Raw genomic sequence first — 20,609 nt, 5'->3', positions numbered from 1 at the left:
TAATCCACGGGCTCACAAATGATCGCCCTCTGCAGGTCGATGGCGTAAACATCCAGGGATACACCAATCAGCAGGCAGTGGAGGTGCTCAGACACACGGGCCAGACAGTCCACCTTAAGCTGATCCGGAGGGGCTTCAGGCCTGACGAGATCCCCCCCGCCGTGGCCCCCAGTGTCACCATCCTGCCCCCCTCCATCACCATTCCCACCACAACCATGGTCATGATGGAGCTGGAGCTGGAGAGGAAGAAGGCTGAGGAGGCTGCTCCAGGTAGGAGGGATGAAGTGCGAGAAATTTAATGAGGACAGACGAAAACACATTCCTTGTTACTCATCGCCCTGTCAAAAAAAGGTGTCATTTGATGTGTAAATGCAGCTTAGACAGGATGATGCAGTAACAAGTGACTCCAAATGGAAATTTCAGTCATTTTTATCAATATAGCTAAAATCCAGAAACAGAGATGTCTCTATGAAAAACACTGATTTCACTTTTACTCAAATGCAGTCCAAATTGATGTCAACATTTTGATTCATTAATGAGAAAGGTGGCCCGCTACTGAATATGCAGCAGGTGTCGTTATCACACCAGAGAGGATTTATTTGTTAATATTTTGTGAAAACATTTTTCACCGTTCTTAATACCAAAAAATGAATCACTTTTTGTCTGTTAGAGGGCTCCTCCTAATAACAGCAATAGAACAAGTACGCCCACGTTACTGGCCATCTTTTCCTAATAAGAGAGGGAAATGCACTCATTATTAATAATAACTGACAGAGGCCAGGAGGACTAAACTATTTCTTCTAACATTAAAAAAAGGGAAAAGTCACTTTGTGAAACAATTTCTGTCAAGTCCTGCCACCCTCATTCGTTATTATTTTGCACTGGCTGGTCTGACTCAACAGCAAAGAAAGAACCCAGAGCTTTCCATCATGTTTAGACCCTGAAATATATCCAGTAATAAATCAACATATGATGCTCAACACTTGACAGGCATCCACATAACTTAAGACATTGAGAGCTGAGTTACAACTGAGGTCTGCATATGTGTGCCGGTACCCACTAAATACTTCATGTTGTTTTTTTTTTTGTTTTGTTTTTTAAACAACTTCTTGCATTTTGAAATGTTAACATCTTATGAAACAGACAGAGAGTAAACAGAAAGATCCTCGTCCCCCGCTGTGTTGACAGGACCTCCAGGCTAGCACAGAAGCAAGAAAAGCAACTTGCATAAGTTGTCAATAGTGATAGATGGAGCTTGAAAGTGATTCGATCTGGCAACACAAAGTTCTAGCCCAAAAACCTGCAGAAAAACTAGCAGCTATCAGTTGACAGACAAAGGAGGCCAGGATTTTCTTGGCGGATGTGAACACTGTCAGTACAAAAAAAAATCAATTACAGAGGTTTGAGCTTTTGAGTATTATAGATGATAAAGAGGACTAAATTATTGCATCTCTGTATTATATGTGTTTGTATCCCTAGAACTCTCTTATTAAAAACACAAAATAGTTTGGTAAGTAAGAATATATTTAAGCTAACCTACAGGGCATGAGATCATGGGCTTGATGTACAAAGTTGTAATAGGTTGTTAAATTGTTGGGATTAACGAAAGAAATTTAACTACTCACTTAAATTGTTGTCAGGACAGTCTTAAGGTTCTTGAGCTCCTTTTCTCATACCAAACTGGCTAGTATTAGTTTTATGTTAGCACTTAAAAGGTGCTGATGTACAATGTAGACTATGTCTTGCTCGGGCGCATGGGTAGTAATTTCATGGGCGACCACTTCGGTGCCCTGTGGAACTCCAAAGACATAAACAGTAGCATTAAGTTGTAAAAAAAAAAAAAAAAAAAAAAGCACCAGGGTCATTAAACAGATATTTGAAGTCCTGGAATGTTTAGAGTCTGTCATTATAGATAGATAACATCAGCAAGAGCATGTTTTTTATATCCTTTTTCGGACCAATAAGGACGTGAGATAGGAAATGCTCAAACTATTTCAGAAGAATGAAGTAGTAGAGTATCAAGTAAAAAGAAACTATTTCAAGTAATTTCTGCATTGTTGTGTATTTGTGTGTGTGTGTGTGTGTGTGTGTGTGTGCTCTTTGTGGAAAGTAGATGACTTTTTTCCAGTGGCTGTGTACCTGTACTGTCATGCGTCTGTGCCGCTGCCTGCTTCTGTCTGTCTCACTCTTCATTGTGTGTTTACAGTCACCGCAGATGAAAAGGCGCTGCAGACAAAGAGTGAAGGATCTGATGTCAGCCCAGCCACGGATCAGCTAACAGAAGACAAACATGGTAGGAGGCCGGGATTCTTCTTTAAGTACACCAGCAGAGATACTGGGCACACATCTGACAGATAAGGGTCATTGTTGTCAGGAAGACACTGACGAGCAAAACACACAGAGAGGAAATACTGAGACGGGTGTTGTTGGTAGTTTCACAGACAGTGCTGAAGTTTTTAAATATTTTAGTATGCGCTGATAAAAATTGTATTTTTTTTATTTTTATTTTTTGCGGGTCTGATCTCAAAGACATGATAAATACTCTGCAAATAGTTAGGAATGTATGCTGCCTTGCTGGCTGTGAATAGTTTATCACAAATTTGCCTTTTATGTTGTTTTGTATATTAATACAAGAATTTTGTATTGTGTTTTCCAAGGGATGAAGCTAACAGCCTTTGAAGAGGAGGAACTAATGAAGAAGTGGCAAGAGATTCTGGGTCCAACTAATGAAGTTGTTGTAAGTTTCTTTTTCAAAGTGAATTCCTTTCTCTCATGCATCGAATTATACTCACCAGTACTTGGTTCCTGGGCAATTACTTCCTAATGGTTAACAGCTCCAAACTGGTATCTTAAAGGGAAAAATGACCTTAGTCATTACAATAATGATTGAGCCATTAATACACTTAAAGTGAAATAATAATCCCTTATCACAGCAAAATGTTTCACCTGCTAACTGAGATGTGATGTTTGTGTTTTTACCCCAGGTAGCTCAGGTGGAGAAGTTCAGTGAGAGCAGTGGCCTGGGTATCAGTCTGGAAGCCAACAGTGGGCATCATTACATCCGCTCTGTTCTACCTGAGGGACCTGTCGGTCGCTGTGGAAAGCTGTTCAGTGGAGATGAACTGCTTGAGGTGCGTGGTTCCTTAAATGAAAGAGAGCTTTTTATCAACAACAGTATAAACCTTTATATGTGGCATTTGCCATTTTTGCTGTTAATACTTTGAAAGGTTCAAAATCTACATTTAGTTTGTGTTACTACATATACACATACCAGAGCTAAATGACTTAAAGAGATAGGTCAGATTTTTTTGAAGTGGGGTTGTATGAGGTACTCCATAGTCAATGCATTACTTAAAGTAGATGAGGGTCAGCGCAGACATGAGCACCGCCACAGAAGCTAAGCAGTGTACTGCAGCAGCATGTATTTTAGCCACCCGAAAAAAGGTCCACATAAAAAATTTGTATCAGTTATGTGCTATATTTAGTATATTTTCATCGCTTTAACTTGCTGTCAGAGCCCTTTCAGACAGGTAACTAAAGCTGTTACGTCACTCTCCTTAAAGCCACCAGACTCCATTGACAAACACAGTAATTTTATCTGGTTGAACACGGGAGCTGTTGATGTGCCGCTGCCTTGATCGGTAGTTTGTTTGTGTAATTGTGTGACTTTGGTGAATCAAACTGACCTTTTGAAACAACAAAGTCACACAATAACAACCAAAAAACGAAAACGAACCGATCAAAGCAGCTGTAGACAAGTAACTCCCGTGTTCTGCGAGGTAAAATGACTGTTTTTGTCAATGGAGTCTGGCTTTGAGGAGAGCATAGATAAAGTTCCCTGTCAGAAACGGTCATCTACTGTGAGTAATGCATTAACTATGTATAAGTGCCTCATACAACGGCACTTCAAAAAATCTGTCCCCTTAAATATATCAGGTGGCCAGAGAGGTGACTCCATATAAATGCAAATGTTGCTCTGTGTCTGCTGGATTTGCAAGTATGCAACTGTTGGCTAACACATTTGTAAAACTTTGTCCGCTGCCCTTGAGTGTCTCAAAAATCAATTAAAGCTGCTTTAAACTTTAGCTATTGTTCTACTAACCTCTCCTTTCTTAGGTCAATGGTATATCCCTGATTGGTGAAACCCACAAGGAAGTAGTCAGAATCTTGAAGGAGCTTCCACTTTGCGTATACATGACATGCTGTAGGCCCGCCCCTCACCTGCAGACTGACATGGATGCTGTCCAGCCAGAATCTGAGACTTTGTCTACAGTGTCTAAATTAAAGGTACTGCATTTGCACTGCTGAGCTTTGGCAATTCTACTCATATGTGTTATCTCTGAAATGCAAATTTTTCAACTGTGATGACTCATCATGACACAGATTTCGTCAAGCATTATGTTTAAGAGAAAAAACCTTTAGAAAGTGACTGAAGCTTTGCCCTCTCAAGGCTAAAAACACGCAGGCTATTGCAGCAGATGATGCATATAAGTAGAGTGGGACACTCCCTACATCACCTCGACACGCAGTAATGTATCATGAAAAATGTTTCCCCCGCCTCTGCATATAAACAAGGGAATATGATTGGAGAGCATTGCTCCTAAAGTCCTCCCCCTCCTTTATAACCCATCAAGCGTTATTAGCTCAGCCCGAGCTGTCAATCGCTCCATTGGCTTTCCACATTGTCAGCCATGATGGATTAAGACTTAGCAGTGAGCAGGGGAGGCTGAAAGTTTATTAAGACCAATTCTAGTAATACCTCAGCAGCAGCAGCAGCCAACAAAATTTGCTCGAGATATGAGACATCAAAAGCGGCTTCCCTTTGGGGAAGGGGGTTTTCATCTCACCAGCTTTATCTGTGATAATGTACTAAGGCCCGAGCATCCCAAAGATATTTCCCTTTTATCTACTGCCAGAAACCTGAGCCAGGAACACAACCAGAGGGTAGCAGCCTTTGGGTTGGGAGTAAAAGTGAGGAAGGCATGCTGCCTCATAGAGATTTTGGGCTTTTCCTCTGCAGAAACAAATAGACCTGAGCAGCGTGTTGGTTGCTGAAGACTCAGAGGTGAACACAGCGGCAGCGACACAGGATAATGTGACAGAGGAGGCGATAGGATCTCCTTTGGCCATGTGGGAGCTGGAGATCCAGAATATCGAGCTCGAAAAGGGAGAAGGGGGATTGGGATTCAGCATACTGGACTACCAGGTGGGAAATCTTCCTGGGGTTAGTTTTTTTATGTTGATTTTCATTATTTTACACCCACGTGTTTGTATTTCTATAGATGTTATATGGTTTCTATAATAACCTAATGGAGCAGTAAGATGCCTCCCAGGTAAAACAATAGTTTCTGATATGTTGGAGTATTGTTTTCTATCTATATTTAATTGCCTCCACAGAAAAAAGGACATTCTAGAAGTATAATGCTAACTAAATTAAGTTTAAGGCTGCCATAGCTCACCTGGTGACCTCTCCTCACTGACTGACTCCGCCACAGGACCCACTGGACCCGGCCAAGACCGTGATCGTGATTCGATCTCTGGTTCCCAACGGTGTGGCCGAGCAGGATGGCAGACTGTTGCCAGGAGACCGGCTCATGTATGTTAACGCCACCAACCTGGAGAACGCCAGCCTGGAGGATGCCGTCCAGGCCCTGAAGGGAGCCAACCTCGGAAAGGTCCAGATAGGAGTTGCCAAACCACTGCCTGTAAGGATTAAAATAAGTATTCTTTCTCTTTTCTTTGATTTAAACCTGTCTGCAAATTGAGGGGAGAATATGTTGTGTGGAAAAAAAGAAAAGAGTTTTGTACATGTTTTTGTGATATTTTCAAATGTAAAATGTGTTCAGCATGTTGGGGATTTATCACTGCAGGTTGTGAGTCAGGTCGTCTTTATATCCAGTCATGAGGGCTCAGCTTACGAGGGCTTGAATTTTTCATGCAGGAAAAAGAGTGGAGGTTGGCTTGCACGGTTTAGCATTCCACCCACTGTTCATTCAGAGGAGGCAACCGGCCTAAAACGCTCTGCGCCCTTTGTTTCATATATTATGTTATTGAACTTTCCAAGATCACAGACCCTCTTGTACATTTAAACACATCGGGGCACCTGTCAAAATATTGGGTCCGTCCAACGGCCTGCTCATCGCTCCAGGCACCTGTACTCTTTGTATGGGATGTTTCTCTCTGCAAAACTGCTCGCATTCCTTCAGCTTTAGAGCTACATTTCTCTTGTATTGAATCTGCCGCTGGATTACACAGTGAGACCCGTGGGCTGCCAAGGTTAGCTGGATTACAGAGCTGTAGGAAGCCTCTGCGGAGTTATCCAACTCTCCTGCAGGACGTGGAATATACTTCTGAGGGGTATTCTGTTGTATTGTCTCTCAAAATTGAGTCTGACAAGTGTAATCCTCCAGTATGCCTTTTTGGCTTTCTGATACCTGTCTAGTCTGCTTGCTACACAAAATCAATATCAAGAGCTAGACTTAAGAATACATATGAAATGTTGAATGTGCAATTTTGAGCAATTTCTCTGCCTGAACACTTGTGCACCAAATCAGTATTTAATGCTATAATCAGTGTATGAAAATAATAACTTCTAACGTGTTTTTTTACTCTCTACGATTTTTTTGTACTCGATTTGGTCACAATAAAAAAAAGTCTAAAATCAAATTACATGAAGCTGGAGACACTGAAAGAATTTCTCCACTTTCCTAGGGAATATGTGGATATTCCCACTCTCCACACCCATATGGTGAGCAGGAGATTACATCATCATCCACCATCCATTCATTTGACTTCAACAATATTTTGGTTGAAGAAGGAGAGGAAGAAGGACTGGCTGAGGGCATCGTTTACCGAGCAGAGCCTGCATTGGTTAGTTAGCGTTTGGGGGAAAAATAAAACTGAAAAATCAATCAGAACATCATGGAAAATGGAAAACAAATTGTACTAACATGTGATATTTGCTTCTGCCTAATCATGCATACAGTTATCTTATGTGAGCATCATTCTGACAAGTAGAACCCACTAAGGGATTAAGGGATACATATATGTTGTTATATCGTAGTTAGATAAGTAGTTCACCAAATTGATCAGCAATAAAGTCCAGTTTTGTGTCCCAGTTGGTTACACTACTTTCATTCACTATCACAGATCGACACCAGCGAAGCAGACCTGTCTGATGAGAAGGTGTTAGATCACACTTACTCTGGGATAGAGGACGACACTTTCCAGGCATCCATGATTGCTCTTCATGGCAGCAGCTGTAGCGCAGACCTGGATTACTTGCACTCATCTACGCCCAAGGTAAGCAGCAGTTTGTTTTGTTTTTGTAAAGATCCACAACTGAAATCAAAAGCACAACTTGAAATTATTCCCGTATTTCATTAAATGTTACTGCAACAGCAACTGCCCTTTGTCACAATGAGCTCTACAGCTTGTAGTCATTATTCTTTGTCTTTTGCTATCGAGAGCCAAAATGTCACGAGAAATGTTTTGTCTTTGTTAAGGCAGTAACAACATTACTAAGTTTGTTGGTGTTTTTGTTTGCACTGGGTGCCCCAAGAGCAGCAACTCCCCAAATGGAAATTCAATTATAAGGCAAATAAACAAAGAAGAGCCCTACAAACTGTTTTCCCAAAGGTCACAGCTGACCTTATTTGTAGGGCTTTCCTTAGACATTTATATTATAATAGAGCAGCCGTAAGGGACAGACATGTGGCAGGACAACGTGAGGCATTTTATCGTACTGGGGGATTTCATAAAACAGATTTCAAATGTTTATATGAGGTCAGACAGCTCTGTCTTCTTGTGATCATGAACTCCTTTTTCCCTAAAGTTCCAGAGAGAGACAACAAGTCTGTTGATAAATCTCAAATCGACTTCAGTGACAGTAAATGGTGGGCCCGCTTTTTTCAGGCTCGCTGACAGTGGGGTGATTTTTTTTTTTTTTTTTTTGAGGAATATGAATGTTTTTCTTCTGTCTGGCCCATACCTATAAAAGTCAACTGGGTGTTAAAGATCAAATGAGTGAGTCCACAAAGTCAGCCTCCGAGCCACTGTCAATAAAGCAGTGACAGCTCTTTCTCTCATGAGCGCGTTGATAGATTACAGTCGTGCCAGTTGCTTTTCTGGTGTCTGGCTTTGAGGAGAATCATTCATGTGTTCATGCATTGGTTGCTCTGTTCAAGATCAGAGAAAAATATATTTAAGGCCTTTTTTGAAAGCACTATGGTGTCACCTCTCCCGACGCTAAGGAAGACTGTGCCCTTTTAAAGATGACTTTAACAGACCAAACCAGACTAATAATAATATCATTTCTTGTTATGAATAGATTAATTTACAAAGTGGTTTAAAAAAATCACGGATTTCATGGCTTCTTGAGCTTTATTTGGGTACGCCCGTTTGAATTGTTTTAATGATAATAACTTAATATCAAATGTAATTAATTTAGATGCTAATGGAGTGTTTAAAGATCCTGCTCTTAGATATTTGCAAAAGTGTCTCCTATTTGTGTCAGCCTCTCTCTGATAATGCCATAAAATCATTTACATATACATATAATGATGTCATATACTCTTTAATGGTGTGATTTTACTGTAGACATACCAATATTATACCACTACAGTACAGCAATTCCTTACTTATTCTCTCAAAACACACAAAAATACACTGTTCCCTGTGAATGTCTTTTTACTGTCATAATTGCAGTATAGGAAGACTTAAACCTGTAGTCGTCACAGCCCAGTTCACTCCAAATTTATAGCACTACCTTATTAAAATGAAACCTCCTATTTCTTGTTCTACTCTGCTTCTCATGTCTGCTTTTTGAGCCCCACTTGTATTATGTCTTTGCATATTTTAACTTTTTTTTATACTTCTCTCCTGGCTCCCAAAGGGGAAAGCTGGCTGAGATTCATCACCACTCAGTCTGGTTCTAATAAAGTCTTAAATGCTGTTACAATAAAACTACATTTTGTGCACAGCGAGCTCAAGATCACCAGTAATTTCTGCTGCTCTCTATTGGCCACTGATGGCTTTTCTATGGCTCATTACAAGGAGGGCAGGATGGCGACTGAGCAAGATGAATTCCCCCTGTTGGGCAATTGTCTACCTATCAGAGTGGAACGCTCATTCAGCTGCTCTGCTTTGTTTTACCCCAGCTGACAGCTCGCCTGGACTTGTTGGATGAGCATCCCTGTTTTGCAACACCGTCCGGCCTTGCAGACAACACTCGGTCGTTCCCCCCGGAGGAGTCTGCCTCGTTCACTCCTCCGAGTTTAAGAGGTCACGTCCCGACTTTTAATGCCATACTGAGCAGCTCTGATCAGTTCCTGGCACAGCACTCGGCCACAGAAGAAGCAGTGGAGGGCTTGAACTCATACAGCCCGTTTGCTGAGATAGGGACCAGATCGTCTGTCCCAGATGAACCCGTGGAGTCTCTTCACTATCAGAATGAGCCACCCATGACTTTTGGAGATATTGCAGACATGAAGATTTTGATCAAGGTAACAAAATCTAATTGTAAATCATAGATTTGGAGGATTTTGTAGATAAAAAGAAAAAAGATGAGCAGAGAGTAATTTGTGTGACTAATGAATGAGCATGGGTGCCTTGAATATCACAGATAGGACAAGGTGCATTTTAAAAACTAATAAAAATTCATCCTTGATCTTCTGTTGAAAACAATTTCTTCAGGTAACATATAACCTTTTAGACGTGAAACTCTTTTTAATCATTAGACACACAAAGTTTCAAGCCTATTTGTTTTCATTTCATTTCCATGGCCAATTGGCTGCACCTCCCTTTTCTCTAGAGACCCTGGCTTTGTTTGGTATCTGAGCTAATATTTTCATTAACTTTCATGAATAACTGTGTTGAATTCTCACCCTCAAGGATGAGGAGGCTGGTGTGAATGAATCAGCAGAAGACGGTGACAAGGAAGGACTGACCTCGGGGAGCAATTTTGAAAGGACTATCACAGTTGTCAAGGGCAACTCCAGCCTTGGTTTGTGTTAATTTCTTCACATTCTTTTATTTGTTCTTTTATTTATTTTGTTTTCATTCACAGTAGTGTAGATGAGGTTGCGGGACTGAAAGGCGTATTGGCCTTTTACGTTGGTGGCATTTTTTATTTTTTTTAATGAATGCCAGATCCAAGGCAAAATGATAGAGACAATTTCTGGCTGCTTTCCAGTCTGAAAGGGTAAATTCATTGCTATACAGGGTATTTGCATTTCAAAACCGACCCATGGGGCTGCTACTGGCTCAGAGAATACTACGTTTTAGCTTCTAAAACAAATAGGTGTTATGAAGGCACTGTTTATAATCCTCATTGCCCCACTGAAAACAGTGCCTTATTTTGCTTTTTAGTACTCTTAGAAGGTTTCTATTTCATGTTCTATTCAAAATTTCTATAATACATTTGGGTTTTGTATTTGTAATCTTTATACCACACAGACTTCAAAACCAAAATCCCCTCCTACATAGAACACAGTGATGTTATTTTTATGATCTTTGCAAAAGAATCCCTGCGTGCTGTGCTATAAAGTTTGAAAGTTTTAGATAGACTGGTCTCCAAATATATTATGCCACTCTGAAGTTACTCCACTGAGAGTGTATTGAAACACAAATTTGTGAATACTGTGACAGTTTCTAGGATAATTTGCTGGGATATGGGAAAGTTTTCTTGTTTCAGAACTGAGACCACAACTGTGAATCAGATTTATTTTTAACCTCTTCCACTCCACCCCTCTCTACCATAGACCCATTTGTGTCTTTCATTGGCAGGACAGGGGATCTTTAGGGGGAGATAGCAGGTCAACAGTATATGCCACATGGAGTGGTATACCTCATCTAAAAGCTTTAATTTAAGATGCTTCTCAGGACTGTGTGTTAAGTTTTTCTAATCATAAATATGTAATAAACATTGTGTTTTGGTCAGGCACCTGTTCAAACTTTTAAAGATAAGAGTGCATAAGGGCTTAGAAAATTATGATGGAAGTATATGAGGACCATTCATATGCTCAGTCAGTCCCTCCAAAATACTACATCAATACTCCAAGACCTTGACGAACACCATTAAAGAATCCATTCTATCATTTGCTATCAAAAAACTTTTGACGTTTGGAGATTTCTGTAAGAACTGCTAACAAACCCTCTCATCGTCAATATACTTATGAAAGCAATACATCCCCTGAATCCAAGGTCTCTAGTTTGTGGCTATAAAGTTTCTTGAGGCTCTGATAAACCCAGAGGTCACAATACATCATTTTGTACTGTGATGTCCATCTCTAAAAAATGCTCTCACCACATAGAAATGGCTGCTATGGGGGCTGACATCATCAAACATGAATAAAATTTGGCTTATTGAATCCAAAAGAGTCTCAGCTTTCCAGTCATACCCAATTTATGCAGTTCCAAGACTGTTTAGGGACCCCAGTATGCAGAAATCTTCAGATACAATTGGAGAAAATACCACACTTGTACTGCATGCAAAAAACTGTATTGTTTTGCCCAAATTTGCAGTAGCATAAAATGGGCATGTCTGTAAAGGGAAGACTTGTGGGTACCCATAGAACCCATTGTCATATGGATATCGTAAGGTGAGAGGTCAAGGGACCCCTGTGAAAATGGCCATGGCAGTTTTCCCCTCGTCAAAATTTTGCCTAACTTTGGAGCGTTATTTAGCCCCCTTCCCGATAAGCTAGCATGACATGATTAGTACCAGTGGATTCCTTAGGTTAACTCATCTGCATCCTTGTGGAGTAGAAGGGGTTAAGTGGAAATTATCAGTAAAATTATACTACATTAAGAGTACCTCTGCATTTGTAATGGAATTAGTCCTGAAATGTTTCTTTGTGGCATTGATGTTTTGAGGATTTTTGAGGGGTTCATTTATCATCGATAGCTCTTAAATGTTACTTTTTGTTATCAATTTCTGATCAAAATCCAAGTTTAGTGTGTAACAGTTTCTCATACTCCAAGGGATGACTGTGAGTGCCAAGAAAGATGGTTTGGGAATGCTGATCCGCAGTATAATCCATGGTGGATCCATTAGCCGCGATGGACGTCTGGGTGTCGGCGATCTCATCCTGGCCATCAATGGAGAGCCCACAGCCAACCTGACCAATGCTCAGGCTCGCGCCATGCTTAGAAGACACTCGCTCATTGGGCCAGACCTGGGGTAAGACAATACAATTAGACAGCAGTAACCAAAGTGCACATGTTTACACGTATTGTTGAAAATCTGCAAAGGAAGGAGATGATTTTGCCAGAAATGCAAACAGACAGGTATTGTAAAATTGTTCAATAGAAGTAGCAGATGAAACGGAGTTTTAAAAACAATACCAAAATGATTTCTTTCTAATACAGTATAGATAGATTGTGATTTAAATATGCATTCCTCTTAACGTGCTGTTGTTTGACACCCTTGCAAGGATACAGCATTGTTGATTACACTACATACCAGTTTGCATTAGCGATTACAAATTAGTCAAGAATCCTATCAAGCATTCTTTGCCTACTGGTCGTGCTTGAGTTTTCAATTCTCTGTACTGCAAAATAAATTCTGTTTGTAGTGAAAAAGCACCGGGTTGTATGAAGTCTTGTATCAAGGTCTTGTGAAATTGTTCTTTGCTATTGAAAAACTAATGCTGGTGAGATATTCAGCGTTTCTTCAGTTTAACTCTAGAAGCTAGTAGAGCTGCTTTGTATTTCTCCTACACAGGGGTGTACCTCAAGGTCCAACCTCAATCACATCAGGACGGCTTAAATACAAGCCTTACAAATAATACATGTGGATTTATTTAATGCTTGCATCAAGTATTTAGTTTTAAGCATTTAATGTGTGTAATTGATTATGCCCATTACTCTTACTATAAACTGGGTGATGTTAAAGAGGTTTGTTTAAGTTGCATTGTAATTCTAAAAGCAAAATAAATGAATTTCTCTTTCATAGTGTTATGTTATTGACGTTATTATTCCTGCCATTACCATTCCACAAGAAAATTAGAGGTGGTGTTGCACAAGTTCTGCTTGCTGAACTAAACTTGGCACTTTGTTAGCTCCGGTGCATAAAAAGCCAAACTCTTCACATTCTAGATCTGCTTGTGCACCTGAGGACGATCTGTGCCCATTTTATGTGTGAGTATGACTAACTTCCACGCCGGTGGCGTTTCGGCAAAAAGCTGCCATCTTTGGTTTCCCTTCCTCTCGTTCTCTCCATCTGCTGTCGGGCTTCACTGCAGTCTGTTTTAAGAGCTTTATCCAGACACAGAATTAGACAGTCGGTTCCATTTAGTGAAGTGTCAAAACACTGACAGCAGAAAGTATAATTGATGAAAGTGCTGTTGTAAATATCATTCGGATTCGATGATTAACATTTTAATTATGTTGTGACAGTGCACTGTTTATGAACCATAATTTATTTAAATTTGACCTGTGGCCACAAAACTTTAAATAACAAATATAGTCAGGATAAATCTTGATTGACTGCATCACTTACTTAACTTGCCACCTAACTTCTTTTCTTTTATTTCTGTGACTAACATCAGTTATTACCTGGATGTTTTCTCTTGTACCATTTATAACTCACTTCTTAACTGTTTTTATATTAACCACCGGTTTTGAAGCTCTGCCATGTCTCTCACTGCATGCTGTGTCCATGAATTGACTCATCCATTTCATTATTTCAGTCGGATTCATTTTCCTCTCTGTCTGCCTGCCGTCGTGTTTAAAAACCAAATCAACCCATCTGTTGGAGATCTGTCAGCTTCACTTAAATGTGTTAATGTGCCCTTCAGAATCAGCTTCAACTCTGAATTGTTTGGAAACGGGACTTTAAGTGGGTGTCAGATTTGGTCAGCTAGCTTTTGGTTCATTTCTTAGCATGAATTAGTAACCTGCTCATGAATTAATGATGGTTACGCCCTTCAAATTTGTCACGTTTATCACACAGTAGGTGATAGAGGACCTGATTTGCTCAGACATTTATGAAGGTAAACATCTGTTTTGAACAGTCAGATGTCAAGGCTTATACAGAATTCATTGCATCTCACCTTGGGCGAGTGATAGGGAGAATGCATTTGAGAAATAGACAGTTGAGTGTTACTCTTTTGCTTACGGGTACATTTGCTGGAGTTTGAGAAAAACAAGTTTCTGAATGTAAATAGGCAGATTTAAAAGAAGCTCTTTTGTGCAGTGAAAAGGGGTTTTAGTGCTTTCGTACCTGTTTGCACTTGAATGCCAGTTCTCTATTTTTGGTTAAATTGCCCTGTGAGTTCACAGTGAACGGGGGCATAATTGCCACTAAGGAGGGAAATGGAGTGTCTAAAAATGGGGGGGTGGTGGTGCCAAGCTGTTTGCTTTAAGAAATGTTTGACTCACTTGTGTGTGTGTGTGTGTGTGTGTGTGTGTGTGTGTGTGTGTGTGTGTGTGTTTGTGCTTGTGTGTTTGTGTGTGTTCAGCATTACATATGTTCCAGCAGAGTATCTGGAGGAGTACAAGGCCAGCCTAGAGCAGGCTAAAGATGATGTCTTCTCTGAAACAGCTCCGGTCACAGTTCCAGATCCAAAGTATGTCCTCAGTAACTTTTGTCATGTAATTACATTTACAAATGGGTAAACTTAAAATGTGCCTTGTAGAGATTCCTTGTAAACAAACCACTTATGTTTACATTTGGCGTTTCTAATCAGAACACATTGTGAGTATTGTGAGGTCCAAGAAATATGTTGAATGAATTTTCCTCCTCAGAATCCACTGCAAAGCCAGTTTTTTGATCATGCTACACTTCTTTGTGTGTTACTGCCACCAACTGCCAATCAGTGGTATAACATGACATAAATACAACAGGGACCTACTCGCAAACAAAGCTAAATGGTCAAACATTCCACAGGGTACCTTTAAGTCATGCTATATAACAACATCTATAGTTCGTTTTTTTTTTCCCTAGAGCTTTAATCAACCCCTAATAATTATTAATGAGTTTTTTTCTAATTTTATCAAACCCTTTCCTTCCGCTTTTGTCTATCTAGAGACATTCCTAACCTCCCTGAACGGGAAGATGGAGAGGGAGAGGAAAGTGCCTCGTACAGCAACTGGAACCAACCTCGGAAGTGAGTACACACTGCATCTAAGCTTCTAATTTAATTCTGCGAACATGTCCATGACAGATACGGTTTGGAGACCTTGTATAGCAGAATGATGGCACAAGCTTGAAGTCCTGACACAAAGAAACTTAGGAAAAGTACATTTCTGAGATAAAAAATCTTATTTTCTGCCCAGCGTACAATAAAAGTTACAGCATCAACTCAGTGCCAGAGTCACAGCTTTGAAGTGAAAAATGCTGATATTGGTACCTTCCTCAGAGTGGAGCTCTTCCGAGCGCCAGGCAAGTCCCTGGGTATCAGTATCGTCGGGGGCCGAGGGATGGGCAGCCGGCTGAGCAACGGAGAGGTGATGAGGGGTATTTTTATCAAGCACATCCTGGAGGACAGTCCGGCTGGACAGAACGGGACCCTGAAGCCTGGAGACAGAATCGTAGAGGTAAAAGAACATTTCAGGTCACAGACCCAATAAACTTGAAGTTGTTTTTTGGATGTAGAAGAAAATTTAAATAAATCTGAAGACTTCTTTTTGAACTATTTACTTAACCCTGTGTTATTTTATTCAGATGCATTCATTTGAGAAAACCAAAAAAGCCTGAGGAGAGTTTGAAATCCTTAAAAAAAACATTTGGAGTGGAGATTGTGGGTACCTGACAGCCTGACAGAGTCTTTTCCCTGATATATTCTTTGTTTGTCAGGTGGATGGAGTGGATCTAAGAGATGCTAGTCACGAGGAGGCAGTGGAGGCCATACGCAGGGCAGGCAACCCTGTCTCCTTCTTGGTCCAGAGTATTATCCACAGGCCCCGGGTAAGTCCATATAATAGAATCTGAACAATTGCTAGTAACTACCTCATAATCTAAAGGTCACAATTTCTTTTTCCATTTTCACCTCACGTACAAGTTCATATGCACAGGCCATTTAGGGCACTTTCAAAAACTAAAATGCACAATATACAACCTCTGTTACAACCTCAGTTTGCTTTTGATAGTTCAAAGAAAGCCATTTTGAAATCTTTTATGAGAGCAACAACAAACCCTGTGTGGCATATTAAATATATTAGCAAGTTTTAACCTCTAACTGCTACACTCATTGAAAATCACCTTATCAACAACACCGTTTGTTGTTTGAAAGTGCCCTCAGGCTTTTAAAGCATGACTAAGGAGTCTCCTGCTGGGGCTGAAACTGGTTTGACTACAGTGTCAGATCTCTCATAGTCAATCACCTGCATTGTCATCTATGAGATATTCCCACATGCTTTCCGGTAACTCATTAAGCCTTGTAGCAACTCATAATGTATTGTAGCACATGCAGAGGAAGGATGCGAAGAGGGGCAAGATGTTAATGAAAAATCATACTCAACTATGGGAACTCTAAAAAACATCTTAAAGCTGTGTTTTGTTGATAATCTGACAATACAAAACATATCACGTTACGGGGGTTAATATATCGGGATATATTGTGATACTATAAGCAAGGCGATACATTGCAAACTGTTAGGTTGACATGTAGAACCATTTCACATCGTTATCGCAAAAATACCCTGAAATATTGTGATTATTTTAGGGCCATATCGCTCTCCCCTATATCATGATACAGGGGTAACCAATCAATATATTGCAATATACTGTGATACTGTTAGGAAGGCAATATGTTGCAATTTTTTTAAATCTAATTTAAGGAGCTAGCTGACACAAATCTTTGCATGTAAATAATCATGCAAAAATTGAGAGTATTTTTGAGAATCGTAGTAAATAAAACACAATATCGTGATACTCAAGTGTAGAAATATTTTCTTCTAGGGCTGCGCAATATATATTTTAGACCTAATACCTCAGTATCGATACAATTTTGTAGGATTGAATATTGGTGCTTTTACGAAATGTTTAAACACTTACTTAAGTGAACTTACGATCACAATATCAATATAATAGCGATATATATTGCCCAACCCTTTTTTCTTTCACCCCTAGCTAGAATCAATCTTTTTTTTTTTAACAACAACAGAAGGTGTACTTCTCATAAAATAGTTTTCAGCCATAACATGCAGCTGGTTTTGGTGAAAAAACTTATAACCCAATTTATGCTAAATGCCTAGCAAATAAACAGCAGACAGACAACGTCAGCAACAACAGTAACGTTGGTATGCAGCAGCTATAAGCTTAACTTAGCAGCCAGATATTTCCCTCAGGTGTTGTTGAAGACCAATAACGGAGATACAAAGAGAGTAAGACCAGGGAATGAATACTAATGTTGCTATGTGTCTGCTGGAAATATGTAAAAAAAGGAAACTAAAAAGATAATAATATGTCAGTGTTGTGTTTACAGCCTGTTTCGCTGTCACAAAAGGCCAAATCATTAGTCAGATTTAGAGAACGTTAGCTACACCAGTTGAACATAACGTTAGCTACCGCAGTAAAGTAAACGCAGTACAAGGGAATAGCATTTTTTACCCTTTAAGCAAAAGTTCAACATTTTTGGAAATATGTTAAGTCACTTTTGTCAGTGTTGTGTTTACAGTCTTTTTTGTTGTCCCAAGTGGCCAAATAATCAGGTAATGCAGGTTTGAAAATTGTTAGCTACACCTGTTGAGCATAATGTTAGCTTAACTACCACAGTAGAGTAAAAACAGCACAAGAGCATAGCATTTTTTACTCTTTAAGTAACGGTTCAACATTTTGAGAAATATGTTAAAGGACAACTTCGGTATTTTTCAACCTGGGCCCTATTTCCCCATGTGTATGTGTGCGTGTGATTCATGGGTACCACTCGTTCTAAAATTGGTTCAGTATTGAGGCGCGAAATGAGCTAAAACGGTAACGGGGGCAAATGCGTCCCGTATAAAAGTGTTTTTTTTCGCCACTGACCAGTTCAGATCGCCAGTGCTATCTCTGAAGATAGCATATTGTAGCGGCCCTGGGGCAGTGGTGAGTGTGAATGAGTGGAGTCAGCTGTCAGTCAGTGTTGGAGCAGAGAGGGGGAGGCCTGCCCTGCTGGGTACTGTACAGGGATCAAAATTAGCAGTCGCCAGTCGCCAGAGGCGACTAATTTTAACCCTTTGGCCAGTAAATGAAGTCACCTAACCAGCCACTCTGGCGAGTGAAAAAAAACAGGGCCAAACTACTGTTATTGTTGTTTCTCCCGCCCCTGGCTGTGTGTAGGCTACGTGATGTCATTGGTTGCGTGCCGGTGTCGTACAACAGATCTTCAAGCCCACAACATGCCGCAAAGTGGGAGCTAGAACGTGAGCGTGCAGTTGGAGATCCGCGGTCCACCATTTCCATGCCCTAGAAAGGCTGATAAGGGGGTGCTGTGGCCGTGCTGCCTGCTCTCTCCGGTTTTACGCCAGGTTCGGCTCGTTTCAAAGACTCCTTGCGAAGCACTCCAGCGACCGGATCTTTGCTCTCAAACCACAAAAAAATGTGATGGCACAACAGTCTCCTTCAGTACATTATTCTATGCTTTCTTTTGATTTTCACATTGGCTAGTCATCCTGTTTAATTTGTCTTCTGATTAAATCGGAACCGTTGAAACAAGTTGTAGGAAGCCTCTGCAAGTAATTGGTTGCTGGCAGACACTCTGCAATGAAATGGTTAATCAGCAGTGCCGTGCACTGTAGAGCCGATGCGCTGCTGGTTCTGCCGGCCTGAATAGAATATAATGTCTACTGTTGTGTACAGCATTTATAGACTGAGCTGAGTAGTGATGCGCGGGTCAGCCCGTAACCCGCGGGACCCGCAAATGGACCTGTGGGTCGTTCAGCAGTGATCGTCTGTTAAATCGGTCTGTAAATGATATTTTGACATTATTGGCTATTACTGTCATGGCATCCGAAGGTACTGATGCATTGAGCAGGTGACAATCCGCGGCCATTTTCAAAACACACTTGTGTCACATACTCCAAAAGAAACTTGTTGAAACTTTAAACAATAATTTATTGTACAAAATGGGGGAAACAAACGTTGACAAAAACGGTTCCATAATTCATATTAAATTCAAAAGATAACGAAAAAACAGCTACAAGTTAGATAAAAAAAATAAAATAAATAATAATAATAAAAAAAAAGTAAATAAAAAAACGAATATCGAATACCAAATTTTCATAACGAATACCTACCCATAGAAACGAATATTCGAATATCCGAATATTTGGGTACAGCCATAGAAATAACTGACCAAAAATATTAAAGTTTTTCACAATATTGTGATTTATTGAGATGCGCCAGTATATAACAATGAGTTGATACATTTAATGTAAAGCTTATTAAGCAAAGTATGTTTTAATAAAGTATTTTAAACAATCAAATCTGACTCATTCCTTAATTCCATACAAAATTATGCTAATATTGTATTTTGAGAATTGCTCGAGTTTATTATAGTAATAACACATTGAAAATATACCAAAATGCTATTTATGATTTTTGGCTAGAGAAAACATTTTTTTGGCCAGTAGATTTTTAAAGCTTACTAGCCACTTGGCTAGTAAGCCAAAAAGTTAAGTTTGAACCCTGGTACTGTAAGTGAGTATGTGTGTATGAAGTGTGTGTTACGCTAGAAGAGTCAGAGTTTGGGACGGAGTCTTTTACGTGCTACCCCCTGGAGTGTTATGGGAGTTTTTGGAGTGCTCAAATAAACTGGCCTTTTTCCCGAACACAAGAACAAGATGTCGCGCAACACCCCGTACAGCTTTCACAGCCTGCCTTTGTCGGACGGCGAGATGTCGTGGCTAGTTGTGCTACAAATGGATGCTAACACTCCTGTCCAGACACTGCGCCTTGCAGACCATCGGGTCTGCAGTGCTCACTTCTCCCAAGATGACTACTGCCAGCCGAAGAAGAGAGGACATCCAATCCCGAAACACCTTCCTCAAGAAAACGGCTGCCCCACGAGTAGAGATAGCTACAGACACAGTGCAAAGCTCGTGACATCACACAGCCCAGAGGTAAGGGAAAGGCTAAGTTAGTATGCTATTTACAGAGATAAAACTGGCGATCTGAACTGGTCAGTGGCGAAAAAAACACACACTTCATACACACATACTCACTTACAGTACCCAGCGGGGCAGCCCTCCCCCTCTCTGCTCCAACACTGACTGACAGCTGACTCCACTCATAGCACTCATAGCACTGGTGATCTGAACCGGTCAGTGGCGAAAAAAAGCACTTTTATTGCGCAAATTTATACGGGACATATTTGCCCCCGTTACCGTTTTAGCTCATTTCGCGGCTCCCGGTTGCATCCGCCTCCCTCAATACTGTACGCACACATACACATGGGGAAATAGGGCCCAGGTTGAAAAATACCGAAGTTATCCTTTAAGTCACTTTTTTGGTTGAAAGTTTAATGTGAGAGATGATTGATACCCAATCATATCAGTGTGCTAGCTAGATATGAAGCTAACATTACAGCCTGCTGACAGTTAGCTCAAAGGCTAGAAATATGTAAAAAGCTAAAGCATATAGTCTGGAGGCATAATTGGCCTATCAGCACCTGTTAAGTTTTTTAATT

At 40.3% G+C, this 20,609-nt stretch overlaps 1 protein-coding gene across 6 annotated transcripts in view; it reads left to right on the top strand.

Annotated features, from left to right (window-relative positions):
- LOC126403943 (multiple PDZ domain protein) overlaps positions 1-20,609 on the top strand; it is a 59,481-nt gene that overhangs the window by 14,537 nt on the left and 24,335 nt on the right. For 3 of the 6 annotated variants that reach the window (XM_050066809.1, XM_050066808.1, XM_050066806.1), the window contains exons 11-27: positions 36-270; positions 2,207-2,293; positions 2,658-2,737; positions 2,985-3,131; positions 4,117-4,287; positions 5,021-5,206; positions 5,496-5,705; positions 6,712-6,870; positions 7,150-7,302; positions 9,159-9,503; positions 9,892-10,003; positions 11,983-12,181; positions 13,099-13,140; positions 14,463-14,570; positions 15,030-15,110; positions 15,363-15,540; positions 15,800-15,910. In XM_050066809.1, the coding sequence (XP_049922766.1) occupies positions 36-270; positions 2,207-2,293; positions 2,658-2,737; positions 2,985-3,131; positions 4,117-4,287; positions 5,021-5,206; positions 5,496-5,705; positions 6,712-6,870; positions 7,150-7,302; positions 9,159-9,503; positions 9,892-10,003; positions 11,983-12,181; positions 13,099-13,140; positions 14,463-14,570; positions 15,030-15,110; positions 15,363-15,540; positions 15,800-15,910 (2,604 nt within the window). The remainder of the gene's footprint in view (positions 1-35; positions 271-2,206; positions 2,294-2,657; positions 2,738-2,984; positions 3,132-4,116; positions 4,288-5,020; positions 5,207-5,495; positions 5,706-6,711; positions 6,871-7,149; positions 7,303-9,158; positions 9,504-9,891; positions 10,004-11,982; positions 12,182-13,098; positions 13,141-14,462; positions 14,571-15,029; positions 15,111-15,362; positions 15,541-15,799; positions 15,911-20,609) is intronic. The other 3 variants (XM_050066811.1, XM_050066810.1, XM_050066807.1) reach the window with 3 other exon arrangements.

The sequence above is a fragment of the Epinephelus moara genome, chromosome 17 (genome assembly GCF_006386435.1).
Source record: "Epinephelus moara isolate mb chromosome 17, YSFRI_EMoa_1.0, whole genome shotgun sequence".
Lineage (NCBI taxonomy): Eukaryota > Metazoa > Chordata > Actinopteri > Perciformes > Serranidae > Epinephelus > Epinephelus moara.
The sequence above is the reverse complement of the archived record's forward strand: the minus strand, read 5'-3'. Positions and strand labels throughout refer to the sequence as shown.